Source organism: Opisthocomus hoazin, chromosome Z (assembly GCF_030867145.1).
Source record: "Opisthocomus hoazin isolate bOpiHoa1 chromosome Z, bOpiHoa1.hap1, whole genome shotgun sequence".
In the NCBI taxonomy this organism is placed as follows: Eukaryota; Metazoa; Chordata; class Aves; order Opisthocomiformes; family Opisthocomidae; genus Opisthocomus; species Opisthocomus hoazin.
Genome location: NC_134454.1, coordinates 87,915,164 through 87,938,437, shown reverse-complemented (window position 1 = coordinate 87,938,437; position 23,274 = coordinate 87,915,164). Strand labels below are relative to the sequence as shown.

At 44.3% G+C, this 23,274-nt stretch overlaps 1 protein-coding gene across 2 annotated transcripts in view; it reads left to right on the top strand.

The window, feature by feature from the left end:
• The window catches only part of DYM (dymeclin), a 243,131-nt gene that overhangs the window by 133,341 nt on the left and 86,516 nt on the right, over positions 1-23,274 (top strand). Inside the window, exon 14 of one of the 2 annotated variants that reach the window (XM_075411025.1) lies at positions 3,255-3,419. The exons of the other annotated variant lie outside the window; for it this stretch is intronic. Coding sequence (XP_075267140.1) covers positions 3,255-3,419 — 165 coding nt within the window. The remainder of the gene's footprint in view (positions 1-3,254; positions 3,420-23,274) is intronic. 2 annotated transcript variants of the gene reach the window in all.

The window sequence follows — 23,274 nt, the reverse complement described above, 5'->3', positions numbered from 1 at the left end:
GCTGAACTTTGAAAATAGGAATTGCCTTGCGCTTGTTAGCTGAAATGGTGAGGGGGAGGCTTGCGGAATTGCGTTGCCCATATTTATAAAGACCCAAGAGGACTGGTGACCCTTGAAGGTTGTTTTTCCAAAGCGTAACACTTTAGGCCATGGCATCTTCAGCTGGCAGCTCCTCCAGCACCTGGAGCGGGCTCTGGAAGCTCTCTGCCCACACACACAGTCCTTCCTGTCCTTGGTCCCGTCCATGCTGCAGCAGGACAAGGTGATGGCACCCAGGCTGGCAGCAGTGGGAGTGCAGTGCTGCTGGCACCATCCCACCCTGTGTCTGTCTCAGTGGGGCGTGAAACCTCTGGGTGAAGTTTTTTGGGAAATTTCTCCTTCTCCCATCGTGTGCTGCTTTCTCATGCTGCTGGCACCGTCCCACCCTGTGTCTGTCTCAACAGGGCACTAAACCTCTAGGTGAAGTTTTTTGGGATATTTCTCTTTCTCCCATCATGTGCTGCGTTGTCACGCAGTTTGTCACTTAAGCCTGAATGTGGTCATCATGCTTTAGGGATCAAGCCATATTCTTAGAATCATTAAGGTTGGAAAAGACCTCAAAGATCATCAAGTCCAACCGTCAACCCATCACCACCATGCCTTCTTCCTGTCTACGAAGAGCATTGACAGGGGTCAAAAACAAGTGATGACAGAAATGCTCTCAATTTCTTGACAAAAGTCTAACAAGATGGAGTGGCTGCAATGAGACCTATGCAGGCTTGAAATACGGTACGGTCTTCTAGTAACAAGGCTGGTAAAATATACTAAATGGGAATAGTGGACTCATGACCATGTAAATCTTCGAAGCAGCATCATTCTAAAAGATGCTCTTTAATCTGATTTTGGAAAAAATTTTGTGGCCTGTGTGGGTAGCTGGAAGGGCAAGCTCATGTGTTGAGATCCCCTTGGTACAGGATACTGTAAATACCATTTTCATCTTCTGCGTCCCTGGCCTGTGGAGTGAAGAGAATAGCCTGTGTTGCTCAAAACATGCTGTGGTCAAAAAAACCAAAAAGGCCTGATGGCTGAAGAAGTTGCCTCCTTGCTGCTGCTTCCTCTCCTGAAATCTAGTATTATCTGCAAATGAAGTGCTAACAAGGACTGGGTGTGCCTCAAGCTCCAGAGCGTAGGCAGGTGACTGACTTCAACCCAGTAGTGAGTGCAATTTAAACTAAAGCAACAGGAGACGTTGGTTTTTATGAAGTCTTAGGCTTGGAGCCCTGCTGATCGCACCCAGGGATCAGCTCTTCATCGCAGTCTGTTTGGTCCTGTTCTTTGCCCAAGGTGCATGAATAATTTGGTCTCCTAAAGGAGTGTTTTAGCCACACGTGTCCAGTAAAGGGATTACAGAGGGATACCAGCCTGTGAAATGCAGACGGTTGGGTAGATAACCTGTTGACCTAGTTTCAACCTGTGAAGCTACGGCACAGGCTGCCCAGAGAGGCTTTGGAGTCTCCTTCTCTGGAGATGCTCAAGCCCCGCCTGGACGCGGTCCTGTGCAGCCTGCTCTGGGTGACCCTGCTTCGGCAGGGGGTTGGACTGGGTGACCCACAGAGGGCCCTGCCAACCCCGAACATTCTGTGATTCTGTGAAGCGATGGGGTTTTTGATTTGGTAAGGAGGTCTCAGCCTACAGTTCAGATGTTTGTTGCTTTAGGCTGTGGTAGGGACAGCAAACAGCCTGGTAGAAGCATCTTAGAATCATAGAATTGCTAAGGTTGGAAAAGACTTCTAAGATCATCAAGTCCAACCTTCAACCCACCACCACCATGCCTGCTAAACCATGTCCCAAACCAGCTTACAAAGAGCTGTCTCATTTATCTGGCAGTATGTTGGGCTGCTTGAGGTACTTTCTGGAGGACTTGCCCCACTCTGTACCCAGGGCCGTGTTCCCTTGTGAGCTGCACTATCTATCACATATTGTACACCGCTACGCTGTGAAGTATTTCCTATGCAAAACCTATAGTAACAGACATCTGGGGTTACACAGTGTGCTTCGTAGCTTGCCACTGATGCGGTTCATTGCCGGTGAACTACTCTTAATGAGTTATCCTGCTTTTCATTAGGAGTGGTGGAAAAACTCCAAATTCTACCCTTTTGGAGTCAGAAAGCAGCATTTAGAAGAGAAGGCTCTGGGTTGACTTTAGAGCAGCCTTCCATTATCTGAAAGGACCAACAGGAAGGATGGAGAGGAGCTTTTCACAAGGGCGTGTAGTGATAGGAGAAGGGGGAATGGCTCTAAGCTAAAAGAGGGCAGATTTAGATGAGATGTTAGGAAGAAATTCTTCCCCATGAGGGTGGTGAAACCCTGGCCCAGGCTGCCCAGAGAAGCTGTGGCTGCCCCCTCCCTGGCAGGGTTCAAGGCCAGGTTGGATGGAGCTCTGAGCACCCTGGTCTGGAGGAAGATGTCCCTGCTGATGGCAGGGTAGTTGGAACCCGATGATCTTCAAGGTCCCTTCCAACCCAAACCATTCTCTGATTCTAGGAGTGGGAGGATATCCTGTGAGTAGGCACAGGCAATATCTCTCTAGCTCAAGAGCATTCAGAGTTGGTTAGTGTGAATACTAAACATTTTATTGGTGGCTCTGTAGTTATTTCATGGAAGTGATTGTAGCTGTTCATGAAAAAGCTGACCACATCTTAAGTGTGTAAGTCACTTATGATAAAGCACCATGTTTGAGGAGCGAGAAGTAACTACAGGAATACTCCACCACTGGAATTACAGGCTGCGAGAGCAGTTTGCACTGATCAGTAGTAATTGTGCTTGATTTTCTTCCCCTAAACCTAGGTATCAGTTTGCTTGGAAATCTGTTAAATTTTGTGAATACTCTCAGGGGTTTTGATGGTAAATTTTGTAAACAAGGTTGATTCACGCATTTGTATTTTCAGGGCAAACTGAGAGAGGCAAAGAACTTTTTTAATGTGTTATCAACTCACACACACACCCCCCAAAAAAAAAAGCCTGGTGTCTGGCGTCTCTGACGTGTGAGACCTGGCAAGTTCTTTGCGGTAGCGACAGACCCAGCGCATGGCTGCGGGTGAACAGATCCGTCAGTCTTTTGAAACTCTTGTTTTATGTCAGACTGCTTCATTGCTCACTTGGCATCTTCCATTGGCTCTTGGCACAAAAACCAAGGTCGTTAAACCATGAATTAGCTTGCTTAAAGGAAAATACCTCTTTTTTCTGTTTTTTCTCCCTTTACCCTTGTCTTTCAGTTATACCTGCCGCCACTTGCGGAGATATGTCTATGTCTTGGACAAACTGTATTTCCCCCACTCTCACTGCTCTACGCTGCAGCATTGCTTCTCGACCCTCAGTGACAATGGAGAGGAACTCTTGTCTTTAACTTGTTCTCACATTCTCAGATCCTATGCTGCCAGGTTATTAACCTCTGCTCTCCGTTTACTGCATGCTGCATGCTCTGGGACTGCCCTGTGCATGTTTTCCGTGAACTGATGGCTAATGTTAAGATCTAAGGGGGATGGTTTGTGTCTTGATGGCATCCTTGAGAGATGTCCTAAAAAGTGTGGGTGTAGAGGTGGGAATCTAATAATGATTTGGGATTGTTTTGGGGTTTGTTTTTTAATTTAGAATACAACTTCTGGAATTGACGTGTGGCCTTTGGAGGTTTCAAATGCTTTTAGTGTTAAATTATTTCAGTCCTTTTCCAAAGCTACAATACAAGAACGTAAGCCGTGATTCACAAAGCTTCCACACAGTTACGTAGTTTGTTTGGAATTAGCGCAGAGCTACGAGTTGTCTTACATCTGAGTGTCCAGTCCTTCCCTGGTGCCTGTTAGCTCGGTAACGCTGTCCATATGGATTGCTTTTCAACAATGGGAACAACAGGCCCTTCCAGTACAGTAAATTGTCATGGCACTTAAGGATAAATGAAGAAAGATTGCCTTTTTTGATATGCCTAATCAGTGTTGATTATACGGAAGAAGAGAATCCATCAGCCCAAAATGACAACATAAAATCCTCGTTCCTGATGCAGAAATACAGATGCTCTACCAAAACTGTAAAATAGTGGGAATTTTAAAAAACGATTCTACTTGCAATACCCAAATATTTTTTCTCTAAGATGTTTACTCCAAGTAAAAAGTCAAGTTTTACAATTTCACTGTTGACGCTGTGGATAATTAAATATATTAAGCGAGATGCTAGGAGTTGTAAGAAAACAAGGGAAAAATTGCATGACCAAATTGATCTGAAGATGGAAGGCAGCCAGGGTGGAGATGCAGCTTCCCAGCTAAGTCAGCATACAATAGCATCAGACCACACAGTAAACATAAGTAAAACCAGCTTGATTGTCAAGGGACGAAAATACGGCATGCAAGCCGAAATAGGTCTTTTTGTACAAAAGAAATTTTATAGTGGTACATAATGATGGAGAGTTACAGGGAAGGATCTCTACAGGAGATGAAAATCTAGCTGTCCCAGGGGCATTCCCCAGATTAATTTGGAACAGGGGTGTGGTATTAAAAGTAGGCAAACCCCCAAGATTTCAAAGACGTTATTGAAAAATAAAGCATAAGAAGAATGAGGGCGGTCCCTACCAAAATGTTGTTTACAAAGGAATGTTTTGCATGTAGGAATGATATCCTGAAAACATAAAAGAAATGTCTTAATTATTCCAGCTTGTTTCAGTGAAATTTGGGTAACTCTGCACAATGGCAATGCTACAACACGAAGTTGGCAAAATCATCCTTGGAATTAATACTGAGTGCTACTCCATGGGCATTGCGTCTTTCAGGTGGCTTTCTGGCTGAAAATAAGCACTGATCACGCTACGTGCGGTTTCGTACAACAAGCTTGTGAAGTTTTGAGAGCAAATCTGGTTGATCCCTATGCTGAAACTGATGGAGAAATAATTTACTGATGTTACTTTCTGAAATGGGAGCTATGCATCAGTTGAGAAATATTAGAATATATCCTGGGAGATGTATTGCGATACAGATGTGTTGGGGTACAGCCTGGGGGACTGTAATATCTCAGTTTTTCGTTACAGGCTATCCGTTGATGAGATAGGATGAGGACACAGTATTTGAAATAGGACTTGCTGCTAGGAAAATACACACAGGTCGTGGTTTTTAGCGGCTAATTCTCTGCTGTTGTTCTCCTAACTTATGGTCAGAAAAATGTGTGCTCAGGAAACTTGCCCGCGGAAGTCCTTAAATAGCATCAAATGCTGTGGCATAAATGGAGGTGTCAAAAGAAAGTGAGTTTTGTGTGAATCCGTGCATCCATACTCTATTAAATACTGCTGTGAACAGCCTGCTTCAAGAAGAGATGGAATGCATAAGTTACTAAAGGCAGGGGAGAATTAATTATGGTGATTTATGAATGCTGACCCTCCCATACAGGGCTCTTTGCGCGACTCCTAGTAAAGAGTAGAAGACTTGGTCCTGCGTGATGGCCGGTCTCTAACGCTGTCTCAATACCCCCAGCTGATGTTGCCTCTCTTTAGATGTCTCATAGAATTCAAGTTTTTATTACTATGTTATTACACTTTGTGTGCAAACAGGAATATAGACATGAACAGTTGTAACCTTAATTTGGAGATGGGGAGAGCGAATTGAGAGAAGTAAAACAAAGGAGAAAAGGTGAAGGCGGCTTTGGAATTATGGCAGTGACTAATTAGAAGTAGTTAATAACCACTCTCCTCCATTAAAGCACTTAGAAAAGTACATTTGTGCTGATGAATGTTGTTCACATTTTCAAGCTGTCGTGGATTTTTGTGAGATCCTGGTGGTGACCTGGCAAATCCGTAGGCACCCAGCATCCCACGCTTACCGCACAGCTAGTACTGGTTAAAGCGGGGGAGAGGGGAGGGAAAATTGGATATATTCCAGTATCCCGCAGGGAGTAAGCATGCAGCGCCAGGTCTCCGGGCAGCTTTAACTGGGATTTAGTGCCAGCATTGCTTTCGGTGGCTTTTCTAAATCATAAAACCGGAGGAGACACAATACCTATTTTATCATACAATGCATTAGCATAGCGTAAATATTCACAGAATCACAGAAAGTTCTACTGGGTTTGTTTACAAATTAAATTCCAAGACTCTTGGTAGCTTCACCTCAAGTTATACATTGTTTACCACAGAGAGTTTCAGTTGGGAACACATAAACAGCAAATCCAAAAAACCCAGAATCGCTTCATACCAACAATGGGTTGTTTTTCCTAGATATAAGCTTTTTTTTTTATATGACAAAAGACAAAACAATGTAAAAACACCGACGTAGTGCTCACACCATTCCAGCTGTATTTTTCAGACTACACTTCACTCTAAAAGTAATAAATATATCTCAAAAGTGTGTACTTTGTCCTATTAAATACAACTGTCAAAAAACCATCGTGCTAAGTCAAGGAAATGCCCAGCTAGGCAAACACAGCTCCATCTGCCAGGAAGAGTGGATCACTAAAAAGAATATAATACCCAAATGCTAGCTCAAGTGTAAGAAATGCTTGGGATACCCAGAAACCACATACAGGTGTTCAGTTTTAATTGCTGTTTTTCAGGAAACAGCAAAGTCTAAAGTTTCTAAGACCATAGGATGGTCGGGGTTGGAAGGGACCTCTGTGGGTCACCCAGTCCCACCCCCTGCCCAAGCAGGGTCACCCACAGCAGGCTGCACAGCACCGCGTCCAGGCGGGGCTTGAATATCTCCAGAGAAGGAGACTCCACAGCCTCCCTGGGCAGCCTGGGCCAGGGCTCCATCACCCTCAGAGGGAAGAAGTTCTTCCTCGTGTTCAGCTGGAACTTCCTCTGCTTCAGTTTGTGCCCATTGCCCTTTGTCCTGTAGCTGGGCACCACTGGAAAGAGTCTGGCCCCGTCCTCCTGACACCCACCCTGCAGATATTTGTAGGCATTTCTAAGGTCCCCTCTCAGCCTTCTCTTCTCCAGGCTGAACAAGCCCAGCTCCCTCAGCCTTTCCTCGTAGGAGAGATGCTCCAGTCCCTTCATCATCCTCGTAGCCCTCCGCTGGACTCTCTCCAGTAGCTCCTCATTTTTCTTGAAGTGGGGAGCCCAGAACTGGACACAGCACTGCAGATGGGGCCTCACTAGGGCAGAGTAGAGTGGAAGGAGAACCTCCCTCGACCTGCTGGCCACACTCCTCCTAATGCACCCCAAGATGCCATTGGCCTTCTTGGCAGCCAGGGCACACTGCTGGCTCATGGTCAACCTGTCGTCCCCCAGCACACCCAGGTCCCTCTCCGCAGAGCTGCTCTGCAGCAGGTCAGCCCCGAGCCTGGGATTGTAATCTGTCATTGCTACTGTCTAATAATTCTGTCGCGGCTGTGCTATTTATTGATTATTGCGGTAACTGGACTTCGTGGCGTGAAATACGTTCTCCCACTCTTACTATTATAGAATCATAGAATCATAGAAAGTTTTGGGCTGGAAGGGACCCCTAGAGGTCATCTAGTCCTACCCCCCTGCAGCGAGCAGGGACACCACTAACTAGATCAGGTTGCTCAGAGCCCTGTCCGACCTCATCTTGAATGTTTCCAGGGATGGGGCCTCCACCACCTCTCTGGGCAACCCGTTCCAGTGTTTCACCACCCTCATTGTAAATAATTTCTTCCTTATATCCAGCCTAAACCTACCCTGTTTTAGTCTAAAACCATTACCCCTCATCCTGTCACTGCTGTCTCTGCTAAAAAGATTGTCCCCATCTTTCCTATAGGCTCCCTTTAAGCACTGAAAGGCTGCAATCAGGTCTCCCCGCAGCCTTCTCTTCTCCAGGCTGAACAAGCCCAACTCTCTCAGCCTGTCCTCATAGGAGAGGTTCTCCAGCCCTCGGATCATTTTTGTAGCCCTCCTTTGGACCCGCTCCAACAGTTCCATGTCCTTCTTGTGCGGAGGGCTCCAGAGCTGAACGCAGGACTCCAGGTGAGGTCTCACCAGAGCGGAGTAGAGGGGCAGGATCCCCTCTCTCGCCCTGCTGGCCACGCTTCTCTTGATGCAGCCCAGGACACGGTTGGCCCTCTGGGCTGCCAGCGCACATTGCCGGCTCATGTCCAGCCTTTATGATTGCCTTCTGAACTGCGTGTTCGTTGTGTCAACGTTTGAATGCTCATGTGTGCTCCCTTTGTGTTTTAAACGTCTTTGGGTTGCGCTCCAGCTCGGGAAAATTGTTTTTTCGAAAATGAAGCTGGCTTAGTGTCTGTACCAGCAAAAGGCAGCTAAGAAGCAATTATTTGTTTTTGGATGCTGAACAAATGAAGGACAGTTTTATTTTCATTTGTGTGTGTGAGAGCAGGAAATATGGTTTTGCTGAGCCTCGTAAATTGAGTAAACATGTTCATGAAGGAGTCGAGCGAAAGGCAAAATGACATGGATTCATTTGGATGAAGTTTTTCGCCCAGAGATAAAAAGACAAAGAAATATGATGTCAAACTCATGCAGTTCACCCATTTTGCGTATCTATTATTGCTTAATGCTAAGTGCGTTGAAACAGCAAAATGTATCTCGTAAGATTTTTATACTCCCTTGCAGAAGTGTTCTGGCACAGTCTCTGAAGCCTGCAGAGGATAAGCTTTGTGACCCTCTACCTCCCATACCGTCAGAGCCGATGGAATGATGCAATTATGTTACTTTAAGAATGTGCGGTCTTTGCGGGTTCGGGGCCTTGGAGGTTAGCTTTGGAAAAAACCCTGCTCATGACCAGAAATGTTTCTGTTGCTACAATGCAATGGTGAAGTACTGCATGAAGCTGACTTGTGTTCGTTTTCCAGTCGCCAGCTCCTTTTTTCCTTGGCGTGTGAGCTGTGCTGGGGCATCGGGGCTGGATCCCGGGAGCATATGGACAGTCCTTTGTCATGGTATGGATTCCTGGCCCGTCCTTCAGTACAGACAGGAGAGGTATCGGAGTATCATCCTTGAAAAAGGCTAAAACACTGCGAGTCCGACCTATTTCCTTTGGCTTTAGTCTGTGAAGGGAAGATGGGGAAAAACACGAAGCAGATAATGTTTTTTATCAAACCTTAAATGATTTTTGCGTTGGTCAAGCTGAAGAAGTGCATCAGTTAATATTCTCTAAAATGGCTTTTGACTGGTGTGAATTTCTTTTTCTGATTCTATAGATCATCTTGAGCATTTGTGTACATTCAGTTTTTAAGCAGTTGGCGTAAAAATCTCACCCGAAGTTGGTGAAATAGTCGGGAGGTCAGCCTCGCGTGAGTACGAGCTGGATAACGTGGTCTGAGTATTCTCTTCAAAAGCCCCTTCCACCCCCTGAAAACTGGCCCTTTTCTGTTCTCCTGCTGTTCCCAGTTAAAGTTATAACTCAGTTATAAATAACTTTTGAAAATAATTGATATCACTTCTGATCCTTGCTCTGTGTGATGTTTTACATGTGGAGTACCAAATACCAATCCATACTTCACTGGGAGATGAACTCGTGAGAGGTGATATTGGAAGTGTTCGCCCTGTAAAGAGAATCAAAGCATTGCTGAGAAATAATGACAGCTGTATTATAGATTTCTAGTAGGTGGAACAGCATATAAACGCAGAAATCAAGATGATGAGCAGTATTTTTTGGACATTAATGATCATTTAAATGGGAAGGTCTCTAGTTGGTGTCGCATCTTCAGTAAACACGGCCAGCTCTGCAGAGAAGTCGCCCAAGCTGAGCGAAGTCAACGCGGGTAGGCTTCCAGCCGAGGTGGGGGGTGAAAGTGAAAACGTTGTTGTAAAATGGTGTGGGCAGATGAAACTGGTTGAGAACAAGACGATTTCCAAAGGTGACAAAAATCTTACTTCTGCGAGGAAATTATGCGTGACTCTGCTTATATCGTAAGAGCCCTCGGGCACAGGACCTACTGAACACCTTTTTGGTAAAGGACTTGGTAAAAATCTTTGAGAGAAGGAAAAGAATTCATGATGTAGTAATTGGACCTTACTGAAAAGGCTTTTTAAATCTTTATAAGATTTGAAAAATGGCTTGCTTTTTTCCTGTTTGATGAATAACCCCACTTACATTGTAGGATTAGAAGTAGAATAATGAAAACGGCAGAGTCCAGACCTGTCACAGACGAGAAATAGCTTTGCATCATTTATCACTAAAGCAAACTATTTTTGGAATGGTAGATAACTTAGTTTAAAACTTGTTTGGTGTTTCCCCCCCCCCCCCCCCCCCAAAATAAAACAAAAAAAACCTTCTGTTTCTCCAAGGAGAAGGTCTAAAAATCTTGGTAGACTTAAGTCCTTTTGAAGACTAAACTAACTTCATACTCTCTTTTGACAATACTAATTAAAAGCTGTTTTCTGTGGGATATTGTAGCAAGATTCTTCACCTTGCCTCCAAAACTGGCATCTGCCTGACGACATCTGGGTGCTTTTCCTTTCCTTTTTCCTTTCTGCTCCCACAAACGCCGTTCCGTGTGCTGCGCTCGGCATCCTCCCGAGCCAGAAGGCTGGTAAGAACAGAACTGGTGCCCATTCAGGGATCACCATATCACCGCGTTATTGTAGAGTAGAATTATGGGTTCGTTCGGAAATTTTTCTTGTTATTGAGACACATGGAGTTATTCATCCAGTGTCAAAATTGGAAGTTGTGCATTTTAGGGACAATTAATAACATTTTTCTTCTAACGTGCTCCCCTGTACACTGACAAATTCCGACTGCTGCGATCACTGGTGTTTAGCCTGAAGACTCCAAGATGGTCTTTTTTCCTATTGGGTTTAATATTCATCGTTCAACTTTTTATTTTCAATGCAAACCCAATGCTCTGGGCTGCTGTAATAATAATTGATTTCAGTGGTTATGGTACGTGCTTTTTAAATTTCGGTCCTTAGTTAGACTGTGAAACAGCTGACAGAATTCGAGTAACTCACTTAAGAAGTAAGTAAAAGGAAGAATAATTAAAAATGGGCAAAGGAAAAAAGAGATAATGAAGCCACCTTGATATTTTTTGGAGGGTGCAGGCTGGTTTGGTGATACCAGTATGCCGGGATATCTATAGAGAATACCGGTATGCTGGGATTTCTATAGAGCAGCGTGTATGTTTTTGTGGAAACTGTTCTCTGAACTTTGTGTTAAAATATTTTTGTGGACTCGGTTGCTGATCTGGGGTCACGAGGCAGGAGATGAGGCTTTTTCTTTGGCCACTGGGATGGTGTGGAACAACATTTCCCTGAAATCCAGCTCATTTAATTCTTTTCCGTTGGGAAAAAAAACCAGAATTAAAAAAAAAAATAATAATGGTCAGAGGTCTGTTGAATGAATATAATGTTTTATTGCTTTTTGATTGTGATTTTCAGTCAGCTGCTGATAATTTTATTGAAGGTTTGGGATTTTTTATTATGGAAGGATCACTTTACACTCAACATTGAATGACTTGGCAGAGGGGAATTGTTTATAAATAATTCTATTACAAACTATTTGAATTCGTACTGTGCAGCATATCGATCAGGAAACCAGGAAGAGATAAAATCAATGCTGTGGGTACTCGGTGGGAGAAATACTGCCTTGCTTGTAGGTCTCAAAACGCAGTTTAACTGGATGCTCGTCGAGTGTGGGTGCACATCTAGTGGAAACCCTCCTGCGTTGGTTCATTAACTCCTACCCTATTTAAAATAACGTATCGAGAATAGTTTTTAGGGGAGCAGTCATCAGTGAGGGGGAATGTTAGCTGATAATGAAAAATTAACCGTCTAAGCCTGTCACGGGCAAGGTGTATTTTCATAGCGCCGGCAGAATTTCATGCAGGTAGGTCACGCTTTCAGGAGAAGAGGTCCAAGTAGCGTTGACTTTGAAAAGATTTGGAGGTACTCTAGGGCAGTTTCATGAGTTTACTCTGAAACAATTTGGGAGATTAAGGGTAAATAAGTTCTTTCTCATACTACAGGGCTGCACAGTAAAGTAGAATGCACTCCAGTAGCTGGAAATTGAAACAAAACCAGCTGAGACTGGTTCTTATTTTTTGACATAGTGGATGATTCACTGGAATAGTTGAACAAGGGCTCTGGATTTCCCAAGATTGGAATTTTGAAATGAGATTGGATTTTTTCCTAAAAGATAGGTCCAAGCCCAGCCACAGCCATTAGACTTGAAGGGGGAAGTAGCTGCGGGAATTCCGATGCCTTGTGTCAGATGAGCCAGTCGCAGCGGCTGCTTTTGGCATTAATAATCAGAGTTACAGGCAGATTGCACTGCAGGGGTTTGTTATTTCGTTTGTCCCTCAGATTGCTTTGAAAGGCTGCATTTTACTTCAGAATTTTCCCGTTACAAATGTTACCTCTTCAGGTACTATCCCACAGGTGATCTACCCCAAATACCACAGAACAGCACAGGCTGCCAAAACACTGCATTTTCATGCACAAAGAAAATTAAATTGAAAGGGAAAGATTGCAAGAATGATGTTCTTTCTTTATAATAATCTTTATTCCTCCCACCCCAGTAAGGATTTATCGCAGACATGATATAGGCGCTTTCTACCACATTAACATGCGAAACTAAAACACATCGCGATCAGACAGCGTTCTTTTAATTGAATGCTTATGAGCCCACATTCCCATGAGATGAAATTGGAACAGAATTACTTTCACGCATTTCCATTGTAGCAGTACGTTCAGAGTCCGGGGGTTTTGCGTTCGTACGTCATGTCTGGCAATTAGTCAGGATTGGGGAGGTGTCTTGTTCTTTGAGAAGTATGTAAATAAGCTATTGTTTGGAGACTAAAAAGGGAAATATTCTATAGCTTGCCTGAAGAGTTCAGGAGAATGCTAAGAAAATGAATGTCAGGCTGAATATAGTTTAACAGTTTATAGCTGGAAGCAGAAAGGATTTATGCTCATGCAAGCCAATCTTCTGTCAAGACCAAAAAGCCTTTTCCTGAGGTTCAACTCCTCTGTAGGATGTGCTGCCTTACGTAGGGTGCAGGACCTGGCCTCCTGGGTGCAGGACATCACCTCTTCGACTGATCAGCCGTCGTCACGGCAGCATGGAGTGCAGCGTGTGTATTGTCCACCTTGGTGGTGCGCTGGTATCTGGTTTGGTTTCCCAGACAGCGCTGTATGAACTTTGGCTAGTGGAGGCAGCTTTGTAAAATGTGTAATTATTGCCTAAATATAGAAAATTATTCACTTAGAAAATGACAAACGTATGTTACTGATTCAAAACATCTTCCAATTAGTCAAATCAAAGCGCAGATTCTCACCAAAGCAACATTTTGGCTTACGCAGAAGTCCTCTTCAGCATGAGCTCTCGGTGCAAATCAACAGACTGGAGCTGTGATTCCAGCACGTGTTATGTGCAGAAGAAACTAGTGGAAAATACTGACTGCAGCTAGAGTTATCACAGCTGACAATTGCAATTAAGACATTCCAACCAGAATGCCTGTAGTTAAGCATCAAAATATATGCTGATTTTTTCTTTTAAATAGCAAGACGTGTCTACATCTTGCAGTGAGTTGAGAACTAAGTGTTTAATCCATGCGTGTGGATGTCGAGAGAGAGATCTGGGTGTCTACCTGAAACTGGGTAGTTCTAAAATGTTTCAAAAAACTTTGCAGACCTGGAGTAACAAATGATTCACAAGTTCCCTGGAAAAATGGTGGAGCAAATAACTTTGGAGATAGAGATACGAGTGCTTGAGGGATTAAAATCATGCAGATGAACAGTGGGGACAAAGGAAACTTTGGCAAAGGGCTCTGAAGAACAGAAGCAACTAGAGATTTATGTCGTTGATGTAGGAGATAAGACGTTGGCTTTTGAGGTTGGATGCAAAGTATCCCGCTCCATAAAATAGATAAAATTTTAGTTCAGCAGTAGTTTCTATTCAATAAACCCAACAATCAATAGTGCAGTTAGAGAAGAATAAAAAAAGCCTCGCAACACGCTCTTGAAGTCATAAGTGGCTTTCGCTGGAGGTGTAGTTTGGTTAGTGGGATACTGGGCGTGAGATGGGTGGCTGAGTAGTCCGCTGAGTTGGGGTTGGTTGTGCAAGCACACCTTGTTGTTCTACACGTACTGACTGACTTCACGATACTACATGGTTTGTTAGTTTACAAGTGATGAGTCCAAGACATAAACCTTGTGTAGTAAAATCCAGGGTTGTTTTTTTCAGTAAGCCCAGACTGTCTCGAAGCAGATGTTGAGATGTGCTGCAGGGATGTTCTGCACAGGAGCCACAGGGTAGAACTGCTTTAAATACCTGGGAGTTCTCATTTTCCAAATTAATTGCAGCTCCAAGTAGCATGACTGTGGAAATTAAAAAAAAAAATAATTTTTTTTAATATTTGATTAACAATGTAAGTGGTGAGATATGTCATCCTCATAGTTCTTCTGGAGTAGTTCTGGGTGGTCTCTCAGCTGTCCAGCGTTCAATTTGAATTAGTGATTCTCCAACAAAGAGGCAAGGTGTAGCTGCAAAATACTTGGAAATGGGCATCCAGATACATTCATCATGGTCTAAGTGACCCACAGAATCACAGCATGTTTGAGGTTGGAAGGGACCTCTGTGGGTCACCCAGTCCAACCCCCTGCCCAAGCAGGGTCACCCACAGCAGGCTGCACAGCACCACGTCCAGGCGGGGCTTGAATGTCTCCAGAGAAGGAGACTCCACAACCTCCCTGGGCAGCCTCGGCCAGGGCTCCGTCACCCTCAGAGGGAAGAAGTTCTTCATCTTCAGGTGGAACTTCCTCTGCTTCAGTTTGTGCCCGTTTCCCCTTGTCCTGTCTCTGGGCACCACTGGAAAGAGTCTGGCCCCATCCTCCTTACATCTACCCTTGAGATATTTATAAGCATTTATAAAGTCCTCTCTCAACCTTCTCTTCTTCAGGCTAAACATTCCCAGTCTAGACCCGAAACATTCCAGTTTAGCAGAGTTAGTAACACCATAAGAATGATTTCTTCTGTTCTTTTCATTTCCAGTTTCTAATGACAGCATCAAAGAACTGTCATTTCTTCTCCCATTTCGGTATCGCCATTCCTCACCACAGCCTACTTGACCAAGAAATGCAGAGGTGGGGGAAAAAAAGAGGGAAAAATTAGTCAGCTTTTTATTCTAATCCTCCAAAGGATTGATTGAAGTTGTGTAAGGAGGTTTTGGATCCCCATTCTACAGCAGGATGTAGGGGTTGGGAGCTGTGAGCTATTCTGAAGTGGTTTTGTTCTTTCGTGTTTGTAAGCTGAATTTGTGAGAACGCATTGATGAGAATGCTCCCACTGCACCAGCCGCAGATCAGAAAAAGCAGTGGGAGAGGAAAATAAGAACAACCACAACTGCTTTCCAAAGATGACTAATCCTGCAGCCCCAGTGTAACCTCCAGGACAGTGATTAGCATTTGGCTTTTCTTCTAAATGCTGGAAAAGTTTTCTGGGGCGTCAGCCTAGCTGAAAACTAGTTCAATACATGTGCAATAAGGAAAGAAGATTTAAAAGTTTCCATTTAATGTTCCTGCCTCACTTATTTGGTTACTTTAAATACTTCTAGGTGCATAGTGTGCGGTATCACATCTCCTCTGTGTTCTATGTTAGTTATCAAAACGTTTTATGAAAGAGGAAAATCCGATTTTGTAGGTAGGATAAAATAAGGTAGCCTTAAGAGCCGTGACCCATCAGGCCAGTTTTAACGTCAGGAGTAGAGCAGTAGGTTTTTTAACTTCCAGTTGGTGCAAAATTCAGTGCTTACATTCATCCTTTGCATGGATGTGTGCAGTCCAGCTTAATGGTCTTGCTCCAAGAAGGGAGCCTCGGAGGAACCCCTACCCTACGGAAGGTGAATCCCTGCCCTACGGAAGGTGAACCTCTGCCCTACTGACTGTTAGACACCACTGAAGCTCTTGGTATGTGTTTGGTAGTGCACAGTCCTACAAAAAGCTTTGCTTTTTGGAATTAGAGTTTTGCTGTTACCTCTGCTGTGATTGCTCCTCAGTTTTGCAGAACAGAGTTTTAAGAGAATTCAACGTATTTTACTTTTCTCCACGTTGCAAGAAGATGCAAGTCCATGGAACGGCTTTCAGTGCAGTGTTCATGCAGCAGAAATTAAAAATAGGTGATTATAAAAAACCTATAAATACATAATATCAGGTCTTTCTCGTGCTGCATTCTTCTAATTAATCACCAAGCTATCCTCTTACTACTGCAGGATTTTACCCTAAAATGCATATCCTGTATTTCCCAAAGCGTTTATAGCGCGGTTGTGGCTTTGCCGAGGTTTCTGCGTAGATGTGCTGTTAGTTTCCAGCAGGCAGTTGTCCTTGCATTTGGTTGTTCGTTGCCACTGTGATGAATGTTTAGCTGTGCTCATGGTGATTTCGAAGAGTCGCTCAGTGGCTGAGGTTGGCAGGGACCTCTGGAGACTGTAGAGCCGGTGGCCCAGGTCTGTGTCCAGTTGATTTTTAATGTTTCTAGGGATGGTGACCCCCCACGAACTCTCTGGGTAGCTTGGGTTTTTTTCTTAGGTTTAAATGCAATTTCCTGTATTTCCATTTGTGGCCATTTCCTGTTGTCCTTTCTCTGGGCACCACGGAGTCTGGCTTCTTTGTCTTTAGAGCCTCCCATCAGATATTTGTACGCATTGCGATCCCCTTGAGCCTTTTCTTCTCCAGGCTAATCAGTCCTGGGTCTCTCAGCCTCTCTTTGCATGTCAGACACTCCACTTAATCATCTTTGTGTCTCTTTGCTGGACTCGCTCCAGTATGTGCATGTCTCTGCTACTGGGGAGCCCAGTGCTCCAGATAAGGCTCCCCCAGTGCGGAGCAGAGAGGAAGGATCACCTCCATTGATGGGCTGCCAACGCTCTGCCTGATGCAGCCCATGGTGCCGTTGGCTTGGTGTCAACATGTTTGGCTTGGTGTCAACACGTTTGGCTTGGTGTCCACCAGGACCCCTAGATCCTGCTGGTCAGCCCTCAGTGTGCAGGATCTGGTATTCTCCCTTTGTTGAGCTTCATGGGGTTTCCATTGGCCTGTTTCTCCAGTCTGCCCAGGTCCCCCTGAGCAGCAGCACAACCGTTTACTGCAGCAATCTCTCCTCCCAGTTGTGTATCACCTGCAAACTTGCCGAGGGTGCGCTCTGACCCACCAGCCGGGTCGTTCGTGAAGATGGTGAAGAGTGTCGGCCCCCAGATCAACACATGGGGTACACCACTCGTGCCTGGCCTCCAGCTGGACTTTGTGCTGCTTGACCGTAGCTCTCTGAGCCGATCCGTTCAGCCCATTTTCTGTCCACCTCCCTGTCCACTTACCGAGCCTCTGCTTCATCGGTTTGTCACTATTTGGCTCAACTGGAAAATGCTATGATTGCCTTGATTTTTCTTCTGAGACCCATTATACTGTTTGTACAGTTGATCACATTTGCAAATCTCTGTAGTATCCAGAACGGTTTTGGCTTCGGATTAATCCCGATTACACCAGCAGAGTTGTGCAAACTCATCTTTGCACACCTTTGATTGTCACCTGGATAAATTTAAATCCAGAAAGATGTTTGTACGTGCCTAGAAAGCCGTCTTTTGTCTCTTCTGAATGTCCCACTGAAATGCCATTTGCATTTGGTCCCATGCTCCAGCTCTGTCATTTCTTTCCCAAGGTGGAGGAGAACTGACGTCCCATCCCATGGGGTTTGTGCTTGATTTTTGAACAGTGTAGAATAGAAAACTGTTGGTGGTTGCTTTATTATCATGACAATTCTGCTATTGGAAGTGTTTTCTTCGCTTTGGGAAAAACACAAAATGACCTGGAATGTTACAGAGTTTTGTCTTCTGAAAAGTACGTTTTGGGGCGGGCGTTTTTTCAGGAATTGAGGAGGATTTTTTGTATTGATAGAGGCAGAGAGAATTACCCAGGGGATTAAGATGTATAAAACTGAGTGGGAGGTAAAGCACAAAAGCACAACCTCTTTTCGCTGTGGGAACGAGGTTAATTTCCACATAAATTGAAGACAATGTAAATTTAATTACTGTGCACTTGAGGGACTGGGACTTAAAAAATAAATATATCGTGTTGGGTTTGAAGATGGAAAAATATTGCGCAACTGCAAGTATGCTGAAAGGAATCATGAAATCAAATCTGTGTCAGTTTTCCCACCAATCCCGAGGCTTGTATGTGTTTGTCTGAAGGCAATAAAGTAACTTCTCTTTAAAAAGACAAGTTCAGTAGTGAATAAAGTAATTTAGGATGGCAGCGTACGTGGGAGATAGTGACCCTTTTCCTACTGAAAAAGTAACAGACAATAACTTTGAAGAGTTACTGAAAACAAAACCTGCTTTCTCTTGCATAAGGGCTGTTCATACCCAGGTAATGTTTCTAAATCTTACCAGTAATGTCTGTAAGGCCTTTTTTTAACTAAAGAACAAAATTAAAAAGCCCGGACAGGCGTACTACAGTGAAAAACCGTGATTACATTGTAGCTCTGTCAAGGTCGGGTTGCGAAACATGGGCTTTAGCTTTAGCTTTTTGCTAAACACGGGAAGTGTTTTTCTAAAAGATGAAGGGACGGTCGAGGACTGAGCTCCTTCAGGATGCTGACAAGCCTTTTCCTGCTGTGAGCTGTGGTGATTTTGATCGTCTGTGTTTGTCGTTTGGGAGAGCAGTCCTGGCGATGGAAACAAAAGCTGGGCGAATTTGGTACTCCGAACATTTTTCCTTCCTTAGAGACTTCCAAATGATCCGTTCTGTAGCTGCCATCTTCCTGCAGTGACAAGAAGTTTAAACTGTCTGTAATATATTTCTAAAAATGTTCTGTAGATGCTGAAGACCTTGATGTGTAGATACCATACAGAATCACAGCATGTTTGGGGTTGGAAGGGACCTCTGTGGGTCACCCAGCCCAACCCCCTGCCCAAGCAGGGTCACCCAGAGCAGGCTGCACAGCACCCCGTCCAGGCGGGGCTGGAATATCTCCAGAGAAGGAGACTCCACAGCCTCCCTGGGCAGCCTGGGCCAGGGCTCCGTCACCCTCAGAGGGAAGAAGTTTTTCCTCATGTTCAGCTGGAACTTCCTCTGCTTCAGTTTGTGCCCGTTGCCCCTTGTCCTGTCACTGGGCACCACTGGAAAGAGTCTGCCCCCGTCCTCCTGACACCCACCCTGCAGATATTTGTAGGCATTTCTAAGGTCCCCTCTCAGCCTTCTCTTCTCCAGGCTGAACAAGCCCAGCTCCCTCAGCCTTTCCTCGTAGGAGAGATGCTCCAGTCCCCTCACCATCCTCGTAGCCCTCCACTGGACTCTCTCCAGTAGCTCCTCATTTTTCTTGAAGTGGGGAGCCCAGCACTGGACACAGGACTTCAGATGGGGCCTCACCCGGGCAGAGTAGAGGGGAAGGAGAACCTCCCTCGACCTGCTGGCCATACTCAATGCATCCCAGGATCCCATTGGCCTTCTTGGCAGCCAGGGCACACTGCTGGCTCATGGTCACCCTGTCATCCACCAGCACACCCAGGTCCCTCTCCACAGAGCTGCTCTCCAGCAGGTCCGCCCCAGCCTGTACTGGTGCCTGGGGTTGTTCCTCCCCAGGTGCAGGACCCTGCCCTTGCCCTTGTTGAACCTCATCAGGTTCCTCTCTGCCCAACTCTCCAGCCTGTCCAGGTCTCGCTGAATGGCAGCACAGCCTGCCGGTGTATCCACCACTCCTCCCAGTTTTGTGTCATCAGCAAACTTGCTGAGGGTACATTCTAGCTCTTCATCCAGGTCATTGATGAAGAAGTTGAACAAGACTGGGCCGAGTATTGACTCCTGAGGGACACCACTAGTTACTGGCCTCATACCTGGGAGTTGCGTTCGTAACTGTTACAGGTCTTTACTCTATATTGGCACAGATTGTTTTTCCCTTTTACATTTAATTTTATTCTTTTGTTATTTTGTGGTTTTTTTAGAACAAGGGGAAGAAAATCATTAAACTCTCCAAATTTAGGATGCCATGTTAGGAAGGTCAGCTTTACTGTTCATAGTAAAGATGCACAGAAAATGAAGCAGATAAAAAACGCTCTCGTTATTTCTAACACATACGTAGGAATGGGCGTGGGTGCTGTTGAGAGGCTCTCGCTACTAAGAAATAGAGAAATAAAGAAAATAAAGAAAAATGTTGCATAACAGGAATGAAGAAAACGCCATGGGCTGGCTTCCCAGGACGTTGGCGCAGCACTTGTATTGAACTGGGCAAGGGCAGGCTGGGGCTTCCTAATGCCAAATTAACCTCCACGTGGATCATTAACTGTAGCTTTTTCTGTAGTGAATTGAACTCTTACAAAATGCTTCGTTATCCCTTGTTTTGTTCAGCATCCGCTGCTGTGGGATTCTGACTGGGTATTAACATCCCTTAGAAAAAACCATAAGTAAAAATTTAGTGTTCTTGATAAGTGTTTTCTTTCAAAGACGTGGATATTTCTCAGGATGAAAAGACCTATTTTTTTTATTTCCTCTCTATTTTGACATGAGTTTTTCCTTTGGAAAGAGGTTTATTTATGACTGGCTACATTTTGTAGGTTGATATGAAGGTACATAAATCCACAGAAATTCAACAAAGGGGATTGACGTTGATGTTACAATGAAGGATGTAGACAAGTTTTACTGATGATATTTAAAGTACAGGGTTGTTATGCTTTTACAGGAAAGGTTTAGTAATAGAAATTCAACTTAATCTTGTTGTTAAAAAGTAGTCAATATATTCCATTATTTGACATTATCCTGCATTTTTCCTTTTCTCATGTAGTAGTATCTTCGTATGCCTAGGAAAATTTATAAGCATTTCAGTCTTTCAGGGTATGTGTACCTGCATGTCAGTGCTAGGTGCAGCCAGAAGTAAGGTTTCCAACAAACACCTCCCTTGGAGGAAGCTGTGTGTATCCGCACGTGTGTGCATAGATTAATGTTATACCAAATACTATAGTGTGAATTTTAAGTTCGTGATAAAGTACCATACACTTGTCATAGAAAGCTCTCTGCTCCGTTCCTTTCGACCTGTCTCATGTCCAACATGATTTATTCAGAAAGGAACGCGTAAGTAAAACTTGAAAATTGCCTAGAATTTCTGTGTTTGCTGGTTTGAATACACGTGCGTGGGGAATTGCCATTGGTGTAGCAAGAAGGAACATCCTCCGGAGTAACTGCCTATTGAAATTGTAGAGGAATGAACCGGCTGCTGCTCTGACATTAGCTTTTTGGTGGTGCAGCTCAAAGGATAAATTTTGTTCATGTCTGGAAATACAGTTAAAACTAGATCTTAAGAGCCAAAAGCACTAAGCAGCATGGATGGAGGTACTCTGCTGCAGAAGGTCGTAATACACTCAAGTCAGTCTGTTACGTTTCATGCACTTACTGCATAAAAAATAAAAAAAATGCCTTGATCAATACTGAAATTTCACTTGAAGTTTAGGAAATAATAGATTAAGGTTGTCTGTGAAGTTTGAATTCAGCATCTGTCTTTTGAAAGCAAAACCGCAATCTGGAATGAAGTGATTATGCGTTGGGTTTTGTTCTGAATGTAGTGTTATTCACTGCTTTCTGTTTTCGCGTCATCTCTATTCCTTGCGTGGCCTCGGGGCACACTGAACACACACCATCAAAACTCTGTCCGGAAGACAAAAAAATACGAATTTCCTTAATTACTGTTTTTTTAGATCCCGTGGTAGTCGTAACAGTTTCTCAGAGGTTCACAAATACTCACAAAGAAAATACAAAGTATTTATGGTTTTGGAGTTGAAAAAAATTACTACTCATTATGAACAGTTATGGAAGCTATCTACAGATACAGATGCACTATCTTCCAAATTTTCTTTCCTTATGGGGTTTTAGGAGTCTAGGAATGACCTCGTTGTTATGCAAGAGACAGTCCTTGCATCCAGGATTACGTCTGGGAGCGTGTCTTAGTGGTGAGACCTACCTCTGGTTTGAGTTTTGGGTCGTTTCTGTAAGGTCCTTAGCAATAGCTTTACTGTGGAGTCCTGAGAGATCCAAGAGCTGGTGTTTGTTTCCTCCAACAAATGTTTCTAGCTTGTTAGAAGTTGAAGGTTTGTGTCAGTAGGGTAATTAAACTAACTGCTGTGACTCGGGAGAGGCACGTGGATGCTTTCCAAGCCCATTAGTGGAACGCTGCTAGGATCACTGTGGAGGGAGGAGGATGTGACCAGGATGGACGCCTGACCAAAGAGAAGGTTAGTCCATGAGTAAAACAATAAAACTCATTACTGTGCAGTAGGAATGGTGAAGAGACCTTTAGAACAGGGCTTTGAAGAAGAAGAAAGGTGGAGAAAAGGCAACAAAAGCCTAATACGAAACTGGTATTATCTGTCTACAGCACGATGATGTGTCCTCCTAGCAGCTTGTTTCTTGTTCTACTGCTTCAGTGTTAAACCTCAGTTTTCTGAAGTTAGGTCAAAGCCGTGATCTTATTTCCAAGGTTCAAACGAGAATGCAATGAATGATTCATTTTACCCCTGTCGGGGCACTGAGAAGTCAAACCCGCACCGAGCGGGGTTGCTGGGAGGACAGGGTGCGGGTGACGGGCGATACCGGCGGTGAGGACTCTTGGTGATGGAAGCATGGTTCAAGATTCATGTTCTGCTGAAGTCTTAGCCTAAAAAGGGCTGTTGGCAACACACGTACCCTGTGCTCTGCTGCGGGTGGAGTGAGTCTGTTAACCCCTAATGTGGATCCAGATTCTTCCCTGTCAGAGCAGACAGGCACAGTAATTTTCTAAGTGTAGCAGTGACCCAAATGCGTATAAATACATATGGACACGCACAGCCAGTGTTTTTGAGCAAAGCCACACGAGGTAAAAGCTGCTCAAAGGGTAAGGGTATAGACCTTCGATTGCACAGCACTGATGTCTTTTTAATTTTCTCATGGTTGTTTCATTGTTCAGAGTCTGTCTTTGGGTTTTTGGGTGGGAGTTTTGCTCGGGCTGCTTTCTCCAGCAATTTCCTCTGGTTCTCACCCACAGAGTTTAGTCCTAATGCGAGACAAACGTCTTCTCTCAGCAGCGATGAAACACTCATCCTACTGAATTAACTGCAAGTGAATGAAATGGGAGTATAATGGACCCTATTGCCCTTTCGGTATTCCTATAAAATATTCACAGGGCAAACACAGGGAGCATTGAAAAGAATTACTTTCATCCCTTGAGACACCCAAGGCAGATCCAAGGATATTTAGCTCAGAACAAACCTTAGAATTAGTGTGAGCTTTACAAACGTGCATTCTGTTTATCCTGGACGGCAGACATTTCCTCCCATAGCTTTAAGTCTTCCTGACCTCAAGGGAGGTTCTGCTCCCCCTCTACTCTGACCTGG